This window comes from Cryptomeria japonica, chromosome 6, assembly GCF_030272615.1.
Source record: "Cryptomeria japonica chromosome 6, Sugi_1.0, whole genome shotgun sequence".
Taxonomy (NCBI): Eukaryota; Viridiplantae; Streptophyta; class Pinopsida; order Cupressales; family Cupressaceae; genus Cryptomeria; species Cryptomeria japonica.
In genome coordinates this window covers 217,558,624-217,576,105 of record NC_081410.1, presented here as the reverse complement: position 1 = coordinate 217,576,105, position 17,482 = coordinate 217,558,624, and the positions used below count along the sequence as shown (strand labels likewise).

Here is a 17,482-nt window from a genome sequence, read left to right as displayed (position 1 = left end):
CAATTATGTTGATGTGTTTTTTATGCACATGCGAACACAAAATAAAATACCCAAAAAGTGTCTTATCCTCTCTTGAACAAAATATCTCGGATGTTGAAGATTAGCTTACAGACCATTCGAGAAGAATCCAAGGTTCATAAATGTAGGATCACTACGTGTGGATAAGCTTTGTTGGTCGTTGTGATTGCTGTTTCATCTAGGGGCATTTATGATTCGAAAAGATTTCATTAAATGATTTGCAAATGGTATGCAATGAAGTTCCTTCCTAACACTATTGAATGATTATCAAAAATGGCAAAAGATAGGGGGGTTGTAGAGAAGTTCTAAGCTATCCTAAAAATGAATGGACGAAGAATGACACAAGTGAAACTCAGCTAGTTATAGTATCATCGTGCATGAACAACTCCACTAGAACTAGTACAATCTTCTGAGGGTGTTTGGCAATTTTCAAATCACTACTAATCATAGACACCATAAGTTGAATGCATATCAATGATTGAGCAATAATCGAACTTAAGCAATTTTAAGAGTTCCAGTTGACCACACAAGGCTCACTTGCAATCAGCAAGAGGCTAGTGGTATAGATAAAGAGTTTCACAATACATCAAGAGCAACATGCCATCATTCAATCCAAACACTAAAACTAACATCAAAGATTGACTTAAGAAGATAAAAGAACCATGCAATAGGCCTCAAGGATTGAGCAAAAACACCATAACTTCAATGTTTTATCGATCCAATAGCCAAACAACGACAATTCTTCAAGTCTTTCTCTTGCCACTATTCTAGCCCTATTATTCTACTCTCTTCTATTCTCTTTTATTCTATTGCTATTGCTATTAACCATTACATATGAAATGAGCGGAGTTTATATAAGACTCCCAAATACAATGAAGGGTCGAGATCAAATGTAGATCAAAGGCCAAGACCATGCCACCTAAACCCTAATCAGGGTTTGATACAAATGAAAACCCTATCTAGATAAATATTATCACAAAATCAACCAATGAGAAAATAGCATGTGTTGACACTGAAATTGAGGAAGCATCCTCCAATGGGAAAACAAAATGCCAAGTGGGATCATAACAAACTATCTTCTAGAACTTTGTTCCCTTTCTCCTTTTCTTTTCTGGGATATTCAATGAATCTGGACATCATAATTTCAACTTCAGCTATTGGAACCTCAGGTAGATTCTTCATTCGTTCTTCAAGGTGAATTACTTCATCAAACGCTGCAAGAAGAGTTATATCCCATCCATGCTCAAGTTCTTTTGTCTTATCAATAAGGAACATAGTGGTATACATATGATCCAACTGTTCTTCTGTGATCACTCCACCTTCTCTTTGAAAACTTTTATCTTGTCCTCCAATTCTTGAATGTCCACATCTGTTTCAATTTCTGCCTTTTTGTCAAGAATGATGCACATCACCTCAATTACCTTGTCATGAATAGGATGGACAGTATCTTCAACTTGATTACATCTGTTACTAATGTCTTCAAAAAGGAGTTTCTTCATTTGAAGCAAAGTCGACCACTGTAACAAATTAGGAGTTGATTCCTTTCTAATTACCCCCTCTTGTGCCAGTATCTGTCTAGGTGCCTTCCTTATTGCTTGCAATAATGGGATGGTGACATCTTTAGTATGAGTTAAGGCATCAACTGTCAACACGAGGTTACGAACTATCTCAAGAACACGAATGGCTCTACTGAGTGTTTTCATTATCTCTTACAAATCCTTTAGCCACGATGAAGGATTTATTGATCCATGCATCTAGCAGTTGTGTTGAGTTTGCTATCTTCTCCATATGGTTTACCGATTCATGAGGAAGCATTAGTGGAGGTGTGATTGTTGGGTCATGCTACCTTAGTGGTTCCTTGAACTGATGGAAATAGCTCCTCCATGCATTTATCTCCTTTTCTAACCTTTTGTTCTTCTCTATTTCAGCCTTTAGCTTCTCATTGACTGCCTTTACTGAATCGGTTGCTTCATCCATGGCTTGCTCAGAAGTAAGTGGACCTACGTCAAATGTCTCCAAATCATCTTCATCTGTCGTAATCTCATCCTCATAATTATCTACTGCTAGAGTGGCAATTTGTATCTTCCTATAGCCTGTATCGTCTCTTATTACTTTAGACATCTTTGAAGCTTTCTTCTTTTCAATGACTTCTTGAGGTCCATTTAAAAGATTCTCCAAATCAAATGCTTGTTCTTCTTCTTCCTCTATTACCTCCTTGGAAAGTCTTTCCTTGAGCACTTCTTCGAGCAATGGCTCATTTCGGGGAGGGGAAGTTGCTTCATTATCATCTCCTTGTTCCTCATCATCACAAATCTAGATATGAAGGGCTGGATTTGATGATTCTTGTGGCATCTTTCCTTTATCATGTCTATCATTCCTGTCATTTTGTATTGTAGACTCCATTGATTCATCCACCTCATGGACCATGCCTTCATCTATCCTTTGATCCTTAACTAGATTTATTTCTCTCATGCCTAGAAGAAGCACTAGGAGGCTGATCAGAATTTGTCTTTTGCTTCTTCTTGGATATCTCTTTCTTTCCCTGTTCATTCTTCCTCTTTGATCCTTCAGAATGAGAAGTGCTCTCACTTACACTTGCCCTTTCTTCCTCTTTTGTCCTTGTCTCCAAATTGAATGTCATTGTTACATCTTGCTCCTTCAATTTCTGATGTTGAATATCTACCTGTCTGTGTGTGCAAGTTAAGACTTGATTCATCAATTCTCTCAAATCCGTCACTTCCTTTTCATTCCAATCAATCTTTATTCCTTTATCTTCCAGCTCATAGGTAGGTTGGATATATCTACCACTATCTTGTGCTTGATTGGCCACTCTATAGACTTTGCATTTCCTAATGAGATCAAGAGGCAGCCGGGAGTGCAGTTCTTCTTTATCTCCAAGTCATCTTGAGCGTTCATCCAAAAGTCTTCTACTTGAAGCACATGTTTATGTTTTCTTCCAGCCATTTCTTCTACATTACCATAGGGATCAAAATTATCTCTAGAAGCAAATGATGTAAACAAATAGAGAGATAACTCTTGCTCGGCACTTTCAGCTACTTGAAGAGAAACACAAACTTTTATTGAATTTCCAAGTGAAATGAAATTAGTGATGACACCTCCATGTTTGTACCTTAATGCCTTGGTAGATGATAACAATTGTCTTGCCACCTCAAGTAGTACTATCTTGTATGTTGGATAACGTGGCAACATATAAGGAGAAGGACATCCTTGGATCCTAATGTATGTGAATTTGGGAAATTGAATGAACCATGCACCATATTGTTTGACAAGTGCTTGTGCCTCCGGAGACAATCTCTGATAAATTCCACCTCGTAGAGTCCTAGTGATATGCATAGTGAAAGTATCTTTGGTTGTTCTATAGTGTTGTTTAGGTGGATGATGTAATAGTTCATAGGAATCACAAACCCTTATCACTTCGGGCCTTTTTCCAGCTATGCCTCTATGTGGTAGTCCCGCATATTCATAATTCCTTGCAAGAGATTATATGACATATGAGCTCATGTGGAATGACTTGGTGGGAACTAACCTTCTCAGTTGTACATCTAGGCTATTACTAATTATTCTTGCCCAATTGATAATTCCTTTCCCTTGGATGATCACCTGTATGAAAAAGAACATCCATTTATCAAAACAAAAGGCCTGAGAAGCACCTATAACTCGGCTAAGCATGGTGATCAAATCCCTGAATTCTTCTTGGAAGTCAATTCGGTGTGGCCCATTAGGTATCATATTCAGGCGAGGTCTACTCTTTTGCAACCAATCCCTATGCTAGAAATGCATCCAGATCATCTTCATAAATTGATTTGGCTCCTTCCAAGCTTCTGTAAATCACGTCCCTTCGTTCAGGTAGGTGGAAAGCTTCACTGATAGCTGCTTCTGATAGGTAAGCAAGAATGGTTCCATCCTCCGCCACAATTGTCCTTGAGTGTTAATCATAGTGTTTGGCACATTGAATCATTAGTTCATGACATCTAATTGCAAGAGGGAAGTCGGCTGCCTTGGTGATGCCGCTTTCTATTATCCTCTTGGCTATAGGTGATGGTTTGTCAATATATGGTGCCTCATGAAACTTCTTCACATTGAAGTTCCCAAGGTTTGTATCTCAAATGTTGCTCCACCGGAATGTGATTTTAGTCTCCAAGTCATCGTTTTTTGATCTTCTTTGATGAGAACCTGTCGGGAGGTAGATCCACTTGCCTCGGGCGCTGCCATCATTCACCTATTAAAGATGTTCAAGTTAGGGTCTTGACAAGGTTATGAAGATTATTGACTTCAGGCTTGCAAAATCTTAGGAATGAAGATGAAATACTGATTTAAACCAATCCTACAATCTAACGATTCAAATCGAACGCTTAATAATACTGATCTAACTCTACACGTGCATCCTAACTTGAATGAATTATGATTTTCTGCTTCTAATCAGACCTGATTTTTTATCTTAAATGCAGTCCTTACCTCTGATTTTGATGATTTCCTTTCAATCAACAGACTGATACTAATTAATGAATTCACTGTTTGGAATGCAATTCTAACATCTAAAGGCAAATCCGGGCTGTTTCAAGATGAATTTGCTATCTGATAGGCTTCTTTGCTGAGCAAATTCGCTGCTTCTTGATGCTTAAATGATGAATTCGCCTGCTACAAAAGATCAGATCTACATCTCTAATGATCAAGTTTGCCCTTTATGCTGATGAAATTCTTTGATGCATGATGAAGTTCGCCAATATTCTGATGGAATTCGCTGACCTGCTGCTGATGGAGAAAAGAAAATGTTTTGAATTGATGATTAAAGTGATTAATTTACCTTCCTTATATATGCACTTAGGGCAAAGGATGTGTCTTTTGGGTATAACGCTGACTTGTTTTGACAAAATAACAAATTGTTTCCTTAATGCTGGCCGACTTAATACATTGAAACTCTCCCTTTTAGCAATTTGAATCTTAAATAGAATTTTGGCGCCAAAAAGCTTGCCTTTGGGTAATTCACTTTGGGACCTTGGCAAGGTACAAGAAATGATAAGAATTCGCTCTTGTAACTTTGCAAGGTACGTCACCTTGATCAAAAAAATCGCTCTATGTCCTCTCTAAGGTACATCAATTCAAAATTCACTCCATGACCTCTCTAAGGTACATCAATTCAAAATTCGCCTTAGGACCTTTGGGAGGTACACAACCTTGGTCAGAAAAAATTCGCTATAGGATCTCTGGGAGGTACACGACCTTGATAAAAAAAATCGCACTATGTCCTTTGGGAGGTACACGACCTTGATAAAAAATTTGCTCTGTCCTTTGGTAGGTACACGACCTTGATAAGACATTCACTCTATGTCCTTCGGAAGGTACATGACTTGCTAGGAATGTTTGATCTCACATCTTAACAAGGTACATGCTTGAACAAATTCACTCTAAAACCTCTCCAAGACTTCAAAATTCACTCTCAATCTTCACTTGGATAAATTCCCTCTTGATCCCTGGCAAGGTACACATCTTGGCAAAAATTAGCTTTGGACCCTTATGAAGGTACATGTCCTTGTGAAGAAATTCGCTCTATGTCCTTTGCAAGGTACATGACTTGGAGATGAAATTCACTCTAGGACCTCAGCAAGGTACATCAAAATTTCGCTCTGGATCCTATGAAAGGTACATGACTTCAATGTTTTCTTCCACTTGGTTGATTTTGACCTTAAGTTTTCCAATCTTTCTACATTTTAGCCTCATCAATTTGACCCTTAAGAGCACCCATGAAAAATTCGCTCTATGACCTCAGCAAGGTACATCACTAGGTGAAAATAATTTCTCTCTTGATCCTTTGGAAGGTACATGCCCTTGGTAAAATTTTCGATCTACGACCTCTGGAAGGTTCATCAAAAGAATTGTTCTAAGACCTTAGCAAGGTACATGAAAAAAATTGCTCTAAGACCTTAGCAAGGTACATGAAAAAATTCGTTCTAAGACCTTAAGCAAGGTACGAGGTCAAGGTACTTAGGCAAGTTTCACTCCAATGAGGGAGCAAGTACATGGTCTTAATTTTGCTCTCAAGTTGGGGCAAGGTACGCAACCTTATGAATAACTCCTCACTTAGCTTTTTCAACTAACTTTGCTTGGTTTGTTCAATCCTCAAGTCCTTCATCTACGAATCATTCTTACAACACGTGATGACCTACTCCACTAGATTCACTAGAAAAGAGCATAGAGAAACTCCTCCTAGAGAAGAGCAAATCCTAAAAAAAAGGGGGTCCCCATCTTGATGGGGCAATGTGTGATGTGGTCACAACAGGAGTTAGTACAAAAGCAAGGAGGATGCAATCAAAGGAGATGCCAACAAAGTAAAAAGCGTGCAATCTTTGGAAAAATTAGCAAATTTTTCTGTAATGTCCCCACTTTGAAATAGAATTTAATAATAAATAAAAATAATAAATTTAATTTTATATATATTCACATAATACATAGGAAGTTAGTATACTTACAGTCTAAATCATGTTATTACTGTCAGTATTGAAGAAGATGGGATTGAGTTGTTTCCAAGAGGGGCAGTCTAAATCCAACCAATAGGATGATTCCCAAGATAGGGTAGCGATCAGCATCCCGTAAACTTTGAGGGCATAGTCCCAAGATAGGGTAAGGGCTTGGATCTATAAAACTTTGAGGGAGCCCATTGAGTTTGGTATCGAAGCGCTTGGCAACAGTCATCTCCTTCTTCCTTAAAACTGGAGTAACAAGGATTGAATTTTGCATTCAGAATTATAGATGATAAAATTAATTATACAATATGATAGAATTAATTGTCTAGTATGGTGGATTGACAATTTATTCATTAGTAAACGATAGATTATTTAAAACTATGGAATATCACAGATCTGATTTATGTTAAGGAAAGAGCTAAGAATAGAGTTGTCTCCTAATCGGTTTAGTTTAAGTCATAAGTATATTGAAATAGATTAATTATGGTTAAAACAGGCCTAAACCTAGTAGGGGACATTACACTTTCTGAGAAATAATTCTCTGCAATAGCTATAGTGGATAAAAGGTTGGTTTTAGAAGTCCACAACAGCTTAAAGGATCAACTGCTTCAAACATTAACACGGACCAGGTTGATCTTCAGAAAAGATTTGTAAACTTTTATTCCATGGTGGATGTCTCAAACCCAATTCTCCACTCTATCAAAATCCTGCCTTCCTAACGTATCTGGACACAATCTATTAATCATTAAGGTATCCCTTAAGTTGTTTTCAATGCAAAAAAATGGGACACGAGGTTGTGGAGTGCACTTCAAAGGTTTGTTCTGGTTCTTTCAGTCCCCAATTGCATAAGTGGGTGAGAAAATCTCATTCCCCTGATGCAGATTTTTTTGGAGAAATCACAGGTAGTTTTTCAATGAGCATCCCTCCTTTCAAGCATCCAGCAACAATAACTCTAGTCAACTGGTCGAAGTTTTGTCCCATTTAGAGGCTTTGAACCCGATGGAGAATCAGACTCATCCAGTTACAGATTTGGATCACCCAAATGAGGTTGATGGCAATAATACTTTGGTTAACAGTTTTTTAAATTAACTGGTAGAATATTATGACTGTTTGGCCTTCTCTGCTATTCTTAACATAGCCCAAACAGAAAGTAAAACAACCAAAAAAAATTATGGGTCTTTGGTAAAACATACAGAGACAAAGTTGGAAGCAGAAAGGCTGTGTGAAGCATAAGGCTTCATTGGGGAAGGTTCTTAATGGAATGTGAAAGCCCTTCTCATTAGGAAGGAGACAAGCGAGGTTAATATATGTGTGCATTTTACACAGTATTGAACTTGGCTTTGGATAGGATTTTGAGGCAGTCTTTGAAAATTTGCTTGGATTCCAGCTTGTTCTTCAAAGTAATGGTTTTGACAGGAAACTTGGAGCTTGCATGGTCCTCTGTTTTTTCTTTCAAGTACTTTTCCCAGAATGTTGTTTCTCAGTTCCCAGTTGTGTTTCTTTCTTTTTCATGGGAGAGGACTACAATACGTTTCCTCACTTATGTATTAAAAAAATGAAGTTGCAAGAATCTCTCATAAAATAAAGACGTGAATGGGCTACAATCTAGATCACAATGTGAATTTAAAGGTGGATTCATACTTGACCATCAGAACCAGCAGAAAATACACCCTGATGATTTGGAGTTGCTGCCAAAGACAAAACATCCCCATTATGATATGTATGTGCTTGCAGTAGTGCTCCCTGCTGAGAATCCCAAAACTGAGTTGTCCCTGTGCCATCCCCACTCACAAGAGTTCCATCTCTACAAAAAAAAACACATTATTGAGCATGAATTACTAATGTCTGAAATCTAGAAGATTCTGTTTTAATCCATTGTAAACTTCATTGCATTGGCTATGGTTATAAAAACATTTTCTTCAGATGCATACAAGTCTAAGTTTTATCATATTGCTGGGTCAAAATTAAAAATCATTCCAATGAAAGAATCAACTGAAAGTGAAAGATAATAAAATCATATATTGCCACTAAGAAAAATAATGATCTTGCTGCACAGAAGTCAACACCAAGCAAAAGTAAATAATAATAAGAGATATTATGTAATTCCATTGTTAAAAAAGAAAGATAAAATGCTTTAAATCAGACCAAATTTAGACAGATTTCAAATGTAATACAAACTGCTGCAGAGGTAAGTTGTAATATACACAATTATATTATTTGAGATTTAAATCAAGACAAAATGTCACAAATACAACTGCAAACCATTTGCAAAGAATGAAAGAAAGCCATTGCATACCGCAGTGAAAAAAGGGACCAGATACAAAGGTCTGACCCGCTCTGCAAACCTCCAATTCCTGCAGTCATTCTATACAACTCACGTGATGTATTGGTATCCCAACATCTGATACAACTGCACAACAGTATGCATAATTAGAATTAACCTACTTCTCATAATAACGTAACTTGCTAACTGCTAGATAACTGTGTGGTTCCCTTAATCAAAGCAAGTAAAGTTGCACCATACATGCATAGCTAGTACAGTTAATAACCATCTAACAAGCTAAATAGAAAGCAGCCTAAGAGTATATTGTTAGTATAAAGCAAATCTGTAACTGTTTGATCAGAATTTGCCCCTTTTAATACTCTCAAGGATATCTTCTCCATACCTATTTGGTTGTGCCTTCTTTAGTACACATGAATTTTCAACAATCCATGAAGAGAACAATATTCTACTTTTTGGATATAGTGATGTTTATTTGGTTGTGCCTTCTTTTTGGACTCTGATCACAATTACAATCCATCATTAAGATGAATAAAGACTAGTGAGTAGGATTGCAAACTTAGTTACTTAAATAGAATTGGAGGGCAAGGATAGAGGAGAAGAAACAGAGCATGAGAACAAGGTTCTCAAGGAGATCAGAGTTTGCAATCCTACTCACCATTCTTTCCTCACTCTGATGATGGATCATGGAGTGTGATTCGAAACATTGATGGAAAAAAAAAAAAAAAAGCTATATCCAAAATTAAAGTATTGTTGTGCCTTCTTTATCTGCCCCTTCAAAATTGGTGGTTATCTTGCTGTAAGGCTATCAAGATTTCTTTAGGGACATTTCTGGATATGCCTCTAGAAACCACGACCCGTTCTCATACCACTTGTGCCCAAATTTATGTGAAAACGGATTTGATGAGAAGGCTATCTATAAATTAGATGTTTGGCTGGGCTACAGCCTATAAAAAGTATGTGACCAAAACCCTTTTCATTATGAATTGAATCCTGCTTCTTTTTCTTCAATATTAAATGTTAAGATTGAGGCCAACAGAGAAGTCATCAGTGGGCCTAAGATTTATGGCTGACATCATGGCATCCACCAAAGAAGTGTAGACAGCCTGGACAATCTGGGTAAGCAAAGTTCCAATGTCATGGATCAGTGAAACTCATATCTGAGGCCACCTTCAAAAATGAAGATGCGAGGGGGAACTTTAGGTGAAACCAAAGTAGCATTAATCGTTGGGAAATTAATCGACAAACCAAAAGTATAAGAGTTTTTGAAAAAATCGGATTTACAAAAAAACGTAAAAAAAAATGCAGAAAAACAATCAATAAACCGAATTTCTTTTTTCGAAATTGGAAATATGGCTCTGCAAGCGAAAAACTGTCGCAATGTCTATGCGACATCTAATCTGCTATCGAGGTCTCCGTATGGCAACTTTTTGGGCTTCAGGAATAGATTTTCTGTTCTTGCTAGCAGCCACCGGGAAGATGGCCTTATCTGGGCAGCAACGAAAACTCAGGAACAACAGACCTTCTTCGTGAAAACCAAATACTCACTGATAGAGATGGGAAGGGCTCCCCCTCCTCCTCCATGCATTGACGACCGAAAGTGGCAGAAGGCTGGACGCAAGCAACCCAAATGCCCAACTAGTGGGCCGAATCATCAGCCAATATGCCACGACCGCCGTCCTCTATATTATTCAAAGGAGGGTTTTTTAAAACCTACCCATAAAGACAGAACCTTTAACCGGGGAAGCACTCGCCGGCGGAAATTCACAGCAAAGATTTCGAGCGGCTTGGATACCCATGCGAGTCATTCACTCCAACATCATCAGAATTCAGCGGTGGACAAACATTTTAAGGGTGTCCAATCGAAGCGTCCATCAGCCACAGAGGATAGTTTTGTGTTAGAAATCAACAATCAAACCCTAACCAAGTATCACAATTTAAAGGAGGCTAAGCATCCTAAGCCGAATTCACCTTCAAATGCTCCAGCTAATCCGAATGGGTTGGTCATTGTAATTGATAACCATACTAAGATCAAGTATCAAATGCACTGCAACGACCGAATGCTCTTTGCTCGGTGGAAAGGTTGGGAGATCCCATCTGATCAAATTGCTAATTCGGAGTCAGCTTCTCTCAATAACCAAGTAAAAATTGACATCCTTCCTAATAATTTGTTAGCTATTGAATGTGGTAGTCAGAATTTGAGAAATTCTTTGCTAAACGGGGACATATTAACATTCAAGGGTCTAGGGTTTGATTGCTAGGAATGGCAACGCATCTTTCTTCCATCTCAATTCAACTCCTGCATGGTTAATAGAGCAATTTCACTTGAAAAATTTCCTATAGAATTGCGAAATAATGATTTTTTAAGAATTATAGGCAACAAAATAGGTAAATTTGTAGAAGTTAGGAAATCAGCCCTAAGCTTCTTTAACCAGCTTTTGATCGTTAACATGAATATTAACATTAAATCTTTAGAGCCCATAACAATGATTTGCGATAATTCCTGTTTAACCCTAGAATTACCCTTTTATAATGGTTCTTTTGAAGATATTATGCCAAGGAAGATCCCCTCTAAGAAACCTTCCCTTGAATCATTTCTCAAGTCTAATGGCACCCCTTTCAGATTTGTGGAAGGAGGGGGTTTTACCTTTGAGGGCTTTAAGAATAATATTAACACTAATCATCTCACCGCGGACCTATGTCCCCATAGCTCCCCTGTCCAGACCTCTCGCTCCCCTCTACCTCCATTGCCAACTATTAATCCACCTATAGTTGACTCTTTTCTTAGGGATCGAGACCTGGAAGAGGGTGAAATCAATGAGTGGCCCCCTCCGATAGAGCAGCTCGGACTGACAACATCATCTAGCTCTCTCATCCCACCAGAGAGGGTGAGTCCCTTGAGGTCTCCCCCTTTAATGGAACTAACCTCCTTTGTACAGTTAGCGGAGAAGGATAATCTTCCCCCGGATCCGGGAATGGCATCCTTGCAAGGTCAACCATTCTCTCAAGTCTCATGTATGGAGGCCGCTAAGGAGGCAGATGTTCGCCCTCCATCTCTGATGGTTGTTTCTGATATAATTGAGGGATCTGAAAGTGACCGTGTGGCCAAGGAAGTTAACATCATTGCCAATTTTGTAGGGGAAGAAGTAGTATACGACCTTATGGATCAACTGGTTGATGAAATCTATGATGATGAGGAATTGCAAAGACAAAGGGATCTCCTTGTCAAAAATCTAGTAGATATTGCCAGAGTCGACTTAGAATCAAATGAACTCTTTATAGCTTCAGATAACTTAGAAAATGATAATCCAAACACGCTAGGCATTCTCAACTCTGATAAAAGCAAAGGCTCTCCTGACTGTGCTAAACTCAGTAAGAGAAGAGGCAGGAGATCCCTTGCTGAACTAAGAACCAAGGATGGAGAAGCAAGGGGTCAGTCTAAAATATCTACTCTTTTTAATGCAGGGGACGGGAAGTTCCTCCCCACAGAGCCATGAAAATCATAACATGGAATGTTAGGGGTCTGAATGCCCCTAACAAACAGCACATCTTAAAGCGCTGCATCTCTGACTCTAAACCTAACATAATTTTAATCCAAGAAACTAAAATGAACACCTCTGAGATTGTCCTTTTTGAAAAAAAACTAGGCGTTAGACAGCTAAAACATTCCCCTGCCATAGGGGCCTCAGGGGGGCTTAGCTATCATTTGGGACTCCAGATTCATCTCGTTTACACCTTTAGAGATTAAGCAAAATTGGATAGGAGGAGAAGTAGTAAGCTATAAAAATAACCTAAGATTCAAATTGATTAACGTTTATGGCCCTACCCAGAATAGGGATAAGGCTAGGGTTTGGATGGAACTTGAGTCTTTCCTTAGAAGTTTCCCAAATGATGAATGCATCATTGGTGAAGATTTCAACGCTATCACCAAGGTAGTTGACAAAAGAGGAGGTAGCAGCAAACTCCCTCCAACAGCTGTAGATTTCAATCATTGGATCAATAGGAATTCCCTGTTGGAAATCCAGACGACAAAGAATGCCTTCACCTGAAACAACAGAAGGACTAGTTTCCGTAACATCGCTGAGAAACTCGATAGGTTCTTTATCCATGGGGGGCTCTCGGAGCTTAATTACTCCTTGAAGGCAAAGCCTCTCCCTTTATCAGGATCTGACCATTTCCCACTCCAATTAAACTTAATATCTGACCACCCCCTTAAAAAATGCCCCTTCAAATTTGAGAGCATGTCGTTTAGAGATGATAACTCTTTAAACCTTATTGAGAACTGGTGGAGAAGCTCTGTCTTCTCTGGTTCAAAGATGTTTATTATCGCAAGCAAGTTAAAGCTTATCAAAAGGAAGCTCTTAGAAGGGAACGGGACTAATTTTGGAAATATTTTCGATAAAAAACTCCTAATAGAAAATGATCTTAAGAATGTTAACATTGAGGTTCTTGAGAAGGGGATGGATGAACATCTCTTCCTCAAAGAAAAGGCTCTCCTCTCTGAATATGAAAAGACACTCTCAAATGAAGAGATATTTTGGAAACAAAAATCGAGGGAGACTTGGTTGAGTGATGGGGACCGAAATACTAAGTTTTTCCACAATAGTACTAAGCAGAGGGGATGGGTCAATCGAATTTCTAAAATTAAGAATTGTCAAGGTTCCATCCTGTCTGAACCAGATGATGTTGCCTCCGAGGCAGCAAGGTTTTTTGAGAAAATCTTAAACAATATTGAAGGCTCCAACCTCAGAGGCCAACTCAATATTATCAAGAATCTTCCAAAACTCATTAACGATGATCACAACAAAATCCCGTCAAAGAAATTCTCTGAGTCTGTCCTTATGAAGATGAATCCCGACAAGGCCCCGAGTCCGGATGGCTTCCCCACTAGCTTTTTCCATAAATGTTAGGGTTTTATGGGGACAGAGATCACGGACGCCTTAGAAGGTATTAGGAACTCTGGTAAGATTCTCAAAGAAATCAACAATGCCTTCTTAGCTCTCATCCCCAAAAAAGAGAACCCTGAAAGCTTTAATAACTTCAGACCAATAGCCCTTTGCAACACTCTGTACAAACTCTTAACTAAAACCCTAGCAGCCAGACTCCAGAATATTCGCCCCATTATTATTAGTGAAGAACAGACCGGCTTCGTAGCAGATAGATCAATCTATGATGGGGTTATTATAGCCCAAGAGGCCATTCATTTGGTCCAGCTCAACCGGGGCCCCAAGTATGCTAGTCAAATTAGACATAAGCAAAGCTTACGACAAAGTTGATTGGCGCTTCCTATGCAAATGCTTGGAGGCCTTTGGATTTTCCAAATCCTGGATCAACCTAATCTTTGAATGTATATCCACCCCCAAATTCTCGGTGTTGGTTAATGGTTCCCCGAAAGGTTTCTTCAGCAGCTAAAGAGGGCTCAGGCAGGGAGATCCTATGTCCCCCTTCCTCTTCATCATCATGGTTGAAGCCCTAGGTAGGTCCATCTCTAAGGCCAAAGAGGAAGGTGGGATCCAAGGAATCCCCATAACCAGCGGCCTCCCTTCCTTTACCCACCAGCAATTTGTCGACGATACGATGCTTTTTGGGCAGGGAAGTGTAAGGGAAGCAAGCGCCTTCAAAGGCATCCTTAATTCCTATATGCTAGCCTTGGGTCAAGAGGTGAATCTTGACAAGTCTGTAGTATTTATGTTCAACATAGACCCCTCCTTAGGAAAAGTGATCAGCAATGTCCTGGAGATTAGTGAAGGAACTCTTCCTTGCAAATACCTAGGCATTCCCGTTGACAAGGGGAGAAGACCCTCAAAATTATGGGACAACTTGGAGGATAAAATCAAGTCTAGGATTAACACTTGGAAAGGAAAATGGCTCTCATCTGCAGGCAGAGCAACCTTGGTTAGATCGGTCTTGTCAGCTATGCCCATTTACCAGCTCTCTTGTCAACACTTATCTTCTTCTAAACTTGCAGAGCTCAACAAGCATCTTAGGACCTTCTGGCAAGGTGCTAATGACAATCGTAAAATATCACTCATATCCTGGGACAAGATATGCAAACCTAAAGGAGGAGGAGTCGGCAATAAAAACCTTCGCAATCAGGGCAAAGCCTTGGGTGCCAAGTTGGTCTGGAGGATGCTCAGATCCCCCCACCTCAAATGGGCTCGCTTGCTGCATCACAAATACCTTAATGGAGGGAACCCTATCCAAATCTTCAGAGAAACCAACCCTCCCAGAGGATCCTGCCTATGGAATTTTATGTTAGACTGCAGGAGGATTATCTCTGAAAGACTCACGTGGAACCTGGGGTCCGGGGATAAAGCTCTCTTCTGGTCGGATTCGTGGGGTGGATATAAGGCTATTGATAATATCCATGACTTTGGTGCTTCTCGTATCCTTCTTGAATCTCATAGGGGACCCCTGTTAAACAACTATATCTCCCCTTCAGAGGATGGGGCTGGTTGGCAATGGATCGAGAAGGAAAATGAGGATATCCAGGTAAAGGATAAACAAAAACTTATGGCAATTCTTAAATCAAGGAACATTGCCTTAGGTCACAATGAGGACAAGCTCGTCTGGGATGGCTCCCTAAGTGGAGAATACAACTCCAAGGATGGGTACTCTCTCATCTCCAAATCGTTTATAAGACCTATGACTGAGTTTCCCTTGAAACTTTGTTGGGATAAATATTGTTTGCCTAAGACAGGTTTCTTCTCCTGGCTTGCGGCTCAGAACAAGCTCCTTACTGTGGACAAATTCGAAAGATTGGGGTATGAGGGCCCTAGTAGATGTCCTCTTTGAGAGGCAGATGAGGAAGACACCAATCATATCCTCCTTAACTACCCCTTTGCTCACAATTGCTGGATCTGGTTCACCAACAAACTTGAATGGTCAGCGGGCTTTCCCCACACCATCTTCGGAATGCTCAAGGCATGGCCTCTCCTCAGGCGTGGATGTCTCTTTGAAGGTTTATGGATAGCTCTTCCCTCTTCCATTATGTGGGAACTATGGAAGGAGAGAAATAGACGTCTCTTTAAGAATGAAAATCTAGAGGTTCCCAGAATCATTAACAGGATAGAGTCAGCTATCACTAAGCTCATGAACAACCGACTGTCTTCAGGCACATTGAAGAATGCATCTATCACTTATTGGGATGAAAAGATGATTAAACATTGGGAAGGCTTATCCTTGCCTCCCTTTGTAGGAGATGGTCCTATTGCAAGGCTTCGATCAAGGGATGCTTGCAGATGGCAGCCCCCAAGCGAAGGTTGGATGAAGCTAAACTTTGACAGGGCAACCCAGGGCAAGCAGGGTTAGAATGTGTTGTTCATAATTGGGAAGGCAAGGAACTAGCAACCCTTGCCTCTCCGGCTGGCATCAACACCAACAACTGGGTGGAGCTTATGGCCCTGGTGGAGGGTCTGCATTTGTGCAGGAAACTAGGAGTTAAGAACCTGGAAATTGAAGGAGACTCTGCTATAATTGTCAATGCTCTGAGGAAAGGTAGTATGCCTAATTGGAGACTAAATACTTTGTTGTCAAAAGCTCTTGACTTATGCAAAAATTTTGATAGGTTCATAGTCAATCATATTTATAGGGAGGGCAATAAAAGAGTGGATGAGTTGGCCAACTTGGGAGCCGATGGCATCAATCTCCTGTATGTGCCACCTTAAGGCACCCCCCTCTTTTGTCTTTGTGTCCTAAAGTGTCGGTAGCATGTTTCTCCTTTCTACCCCTTATGTTTCTCTTGCCCAGACTCTCTTTTAACCCCCTTATTTACTCCTCTTCCTGCCCCCTATACTTACGTATAGATACTCAGACAAACATTCAGTTTAAATTTTTTTGTTCCACCGTTACTCTTCTCCCATCGAAATCATCATGCCCTGTCAGCGAATGGATCTATTGTCTTACTGAAGCCTTTCTTTTTCCTCCCTTACCATCTTTCACTGATATAGTCGCACGGTGCTACCAGGCGTATCGGAGGCAGGCCTTTTTAGCTCCCTCGAAACCTATTTCCTCATCAATATCTTTTATCGATGTAGCTGCCTTTTGTCTGATCGACATAAATCTTTCGATGAGAACATCCCTTTCGGTGAGTCCCTTTATGTGCACCGATGCCATTATCTCCTCGAATACCTTGCCCCGTCGATGATACCCATCTTCGCTTTCCTCGATATCTTTTGTCGATGGAATTCTGACTTCGATGAGTCTTTTCTGAAGTTCATTGGCACTCTCTTTCTTCAATGGCCCTTCTATATCGATGAGACATCGTTGGGTCTCATCAATATTATTTGAATTCCATTAGGTTTTCATGTCAAAGCATCCTCGGGCTTCGGTGACCTCCTTTATTTGCTCCACCGAAACCCTTCTCCCATCGAAATCACCGTGCCCTGTCGGTGATTGGATCTATTGTCTCACTGTAGCCTTTCTTTAGCCTCCCTTATCTTCTTCTTTCGATAAAGTAGCATCGGTTAAACCTGGCGTATCGGAGGCATGCCTCTTAGTTCCCTCGAAACCTATCTCCTCATCGATATCTTTATCGATGCAGTTGCCTTCTGCCTAATCGACATTATTCGTTCGATGAGAACTTTCCTTTCGGTGAGACCTTTTTATATTGCATCGATGGTATTATCTCCTCGATGACCTTTCCCATCGATGAAAACCATCTCCGCTTTCCTCGGCATTTTATGTCGATGGAATTTTTGTC

At 39.8% G+C, this 17,482-nt stretch overlaps 1 protein-coding gene across 1 annotated transcript in view; it reads right to left on the bottom strand.

Annotated features, from left to right (window-relative positions):
- LOC131071424 (WD repeat-containing protein PCN) overlaps window positions 1-17,482 on the bottom strand; it is a 64,646-nt gene that overhangs the window by 23,494 nt on the left and 23,670 nt on the right. Inside the window, exons 5-6 of the mRNA XM_058007248.2 lie at window positions 8,797-8,910; window positions 8,142-8,304 (exon numbers count right to left, since the gene is read on the bottom strand). Of these exons, the coding sequence (XP_057863231.2) occupies window positions 8,142-8,304; window positions 8,797-8,910 (277 nt within the window). The remainder of the gene's footprint in view (window positions 1-8,141; window positions 8,305-8,796; window positions 8,911-17,482) is intronic.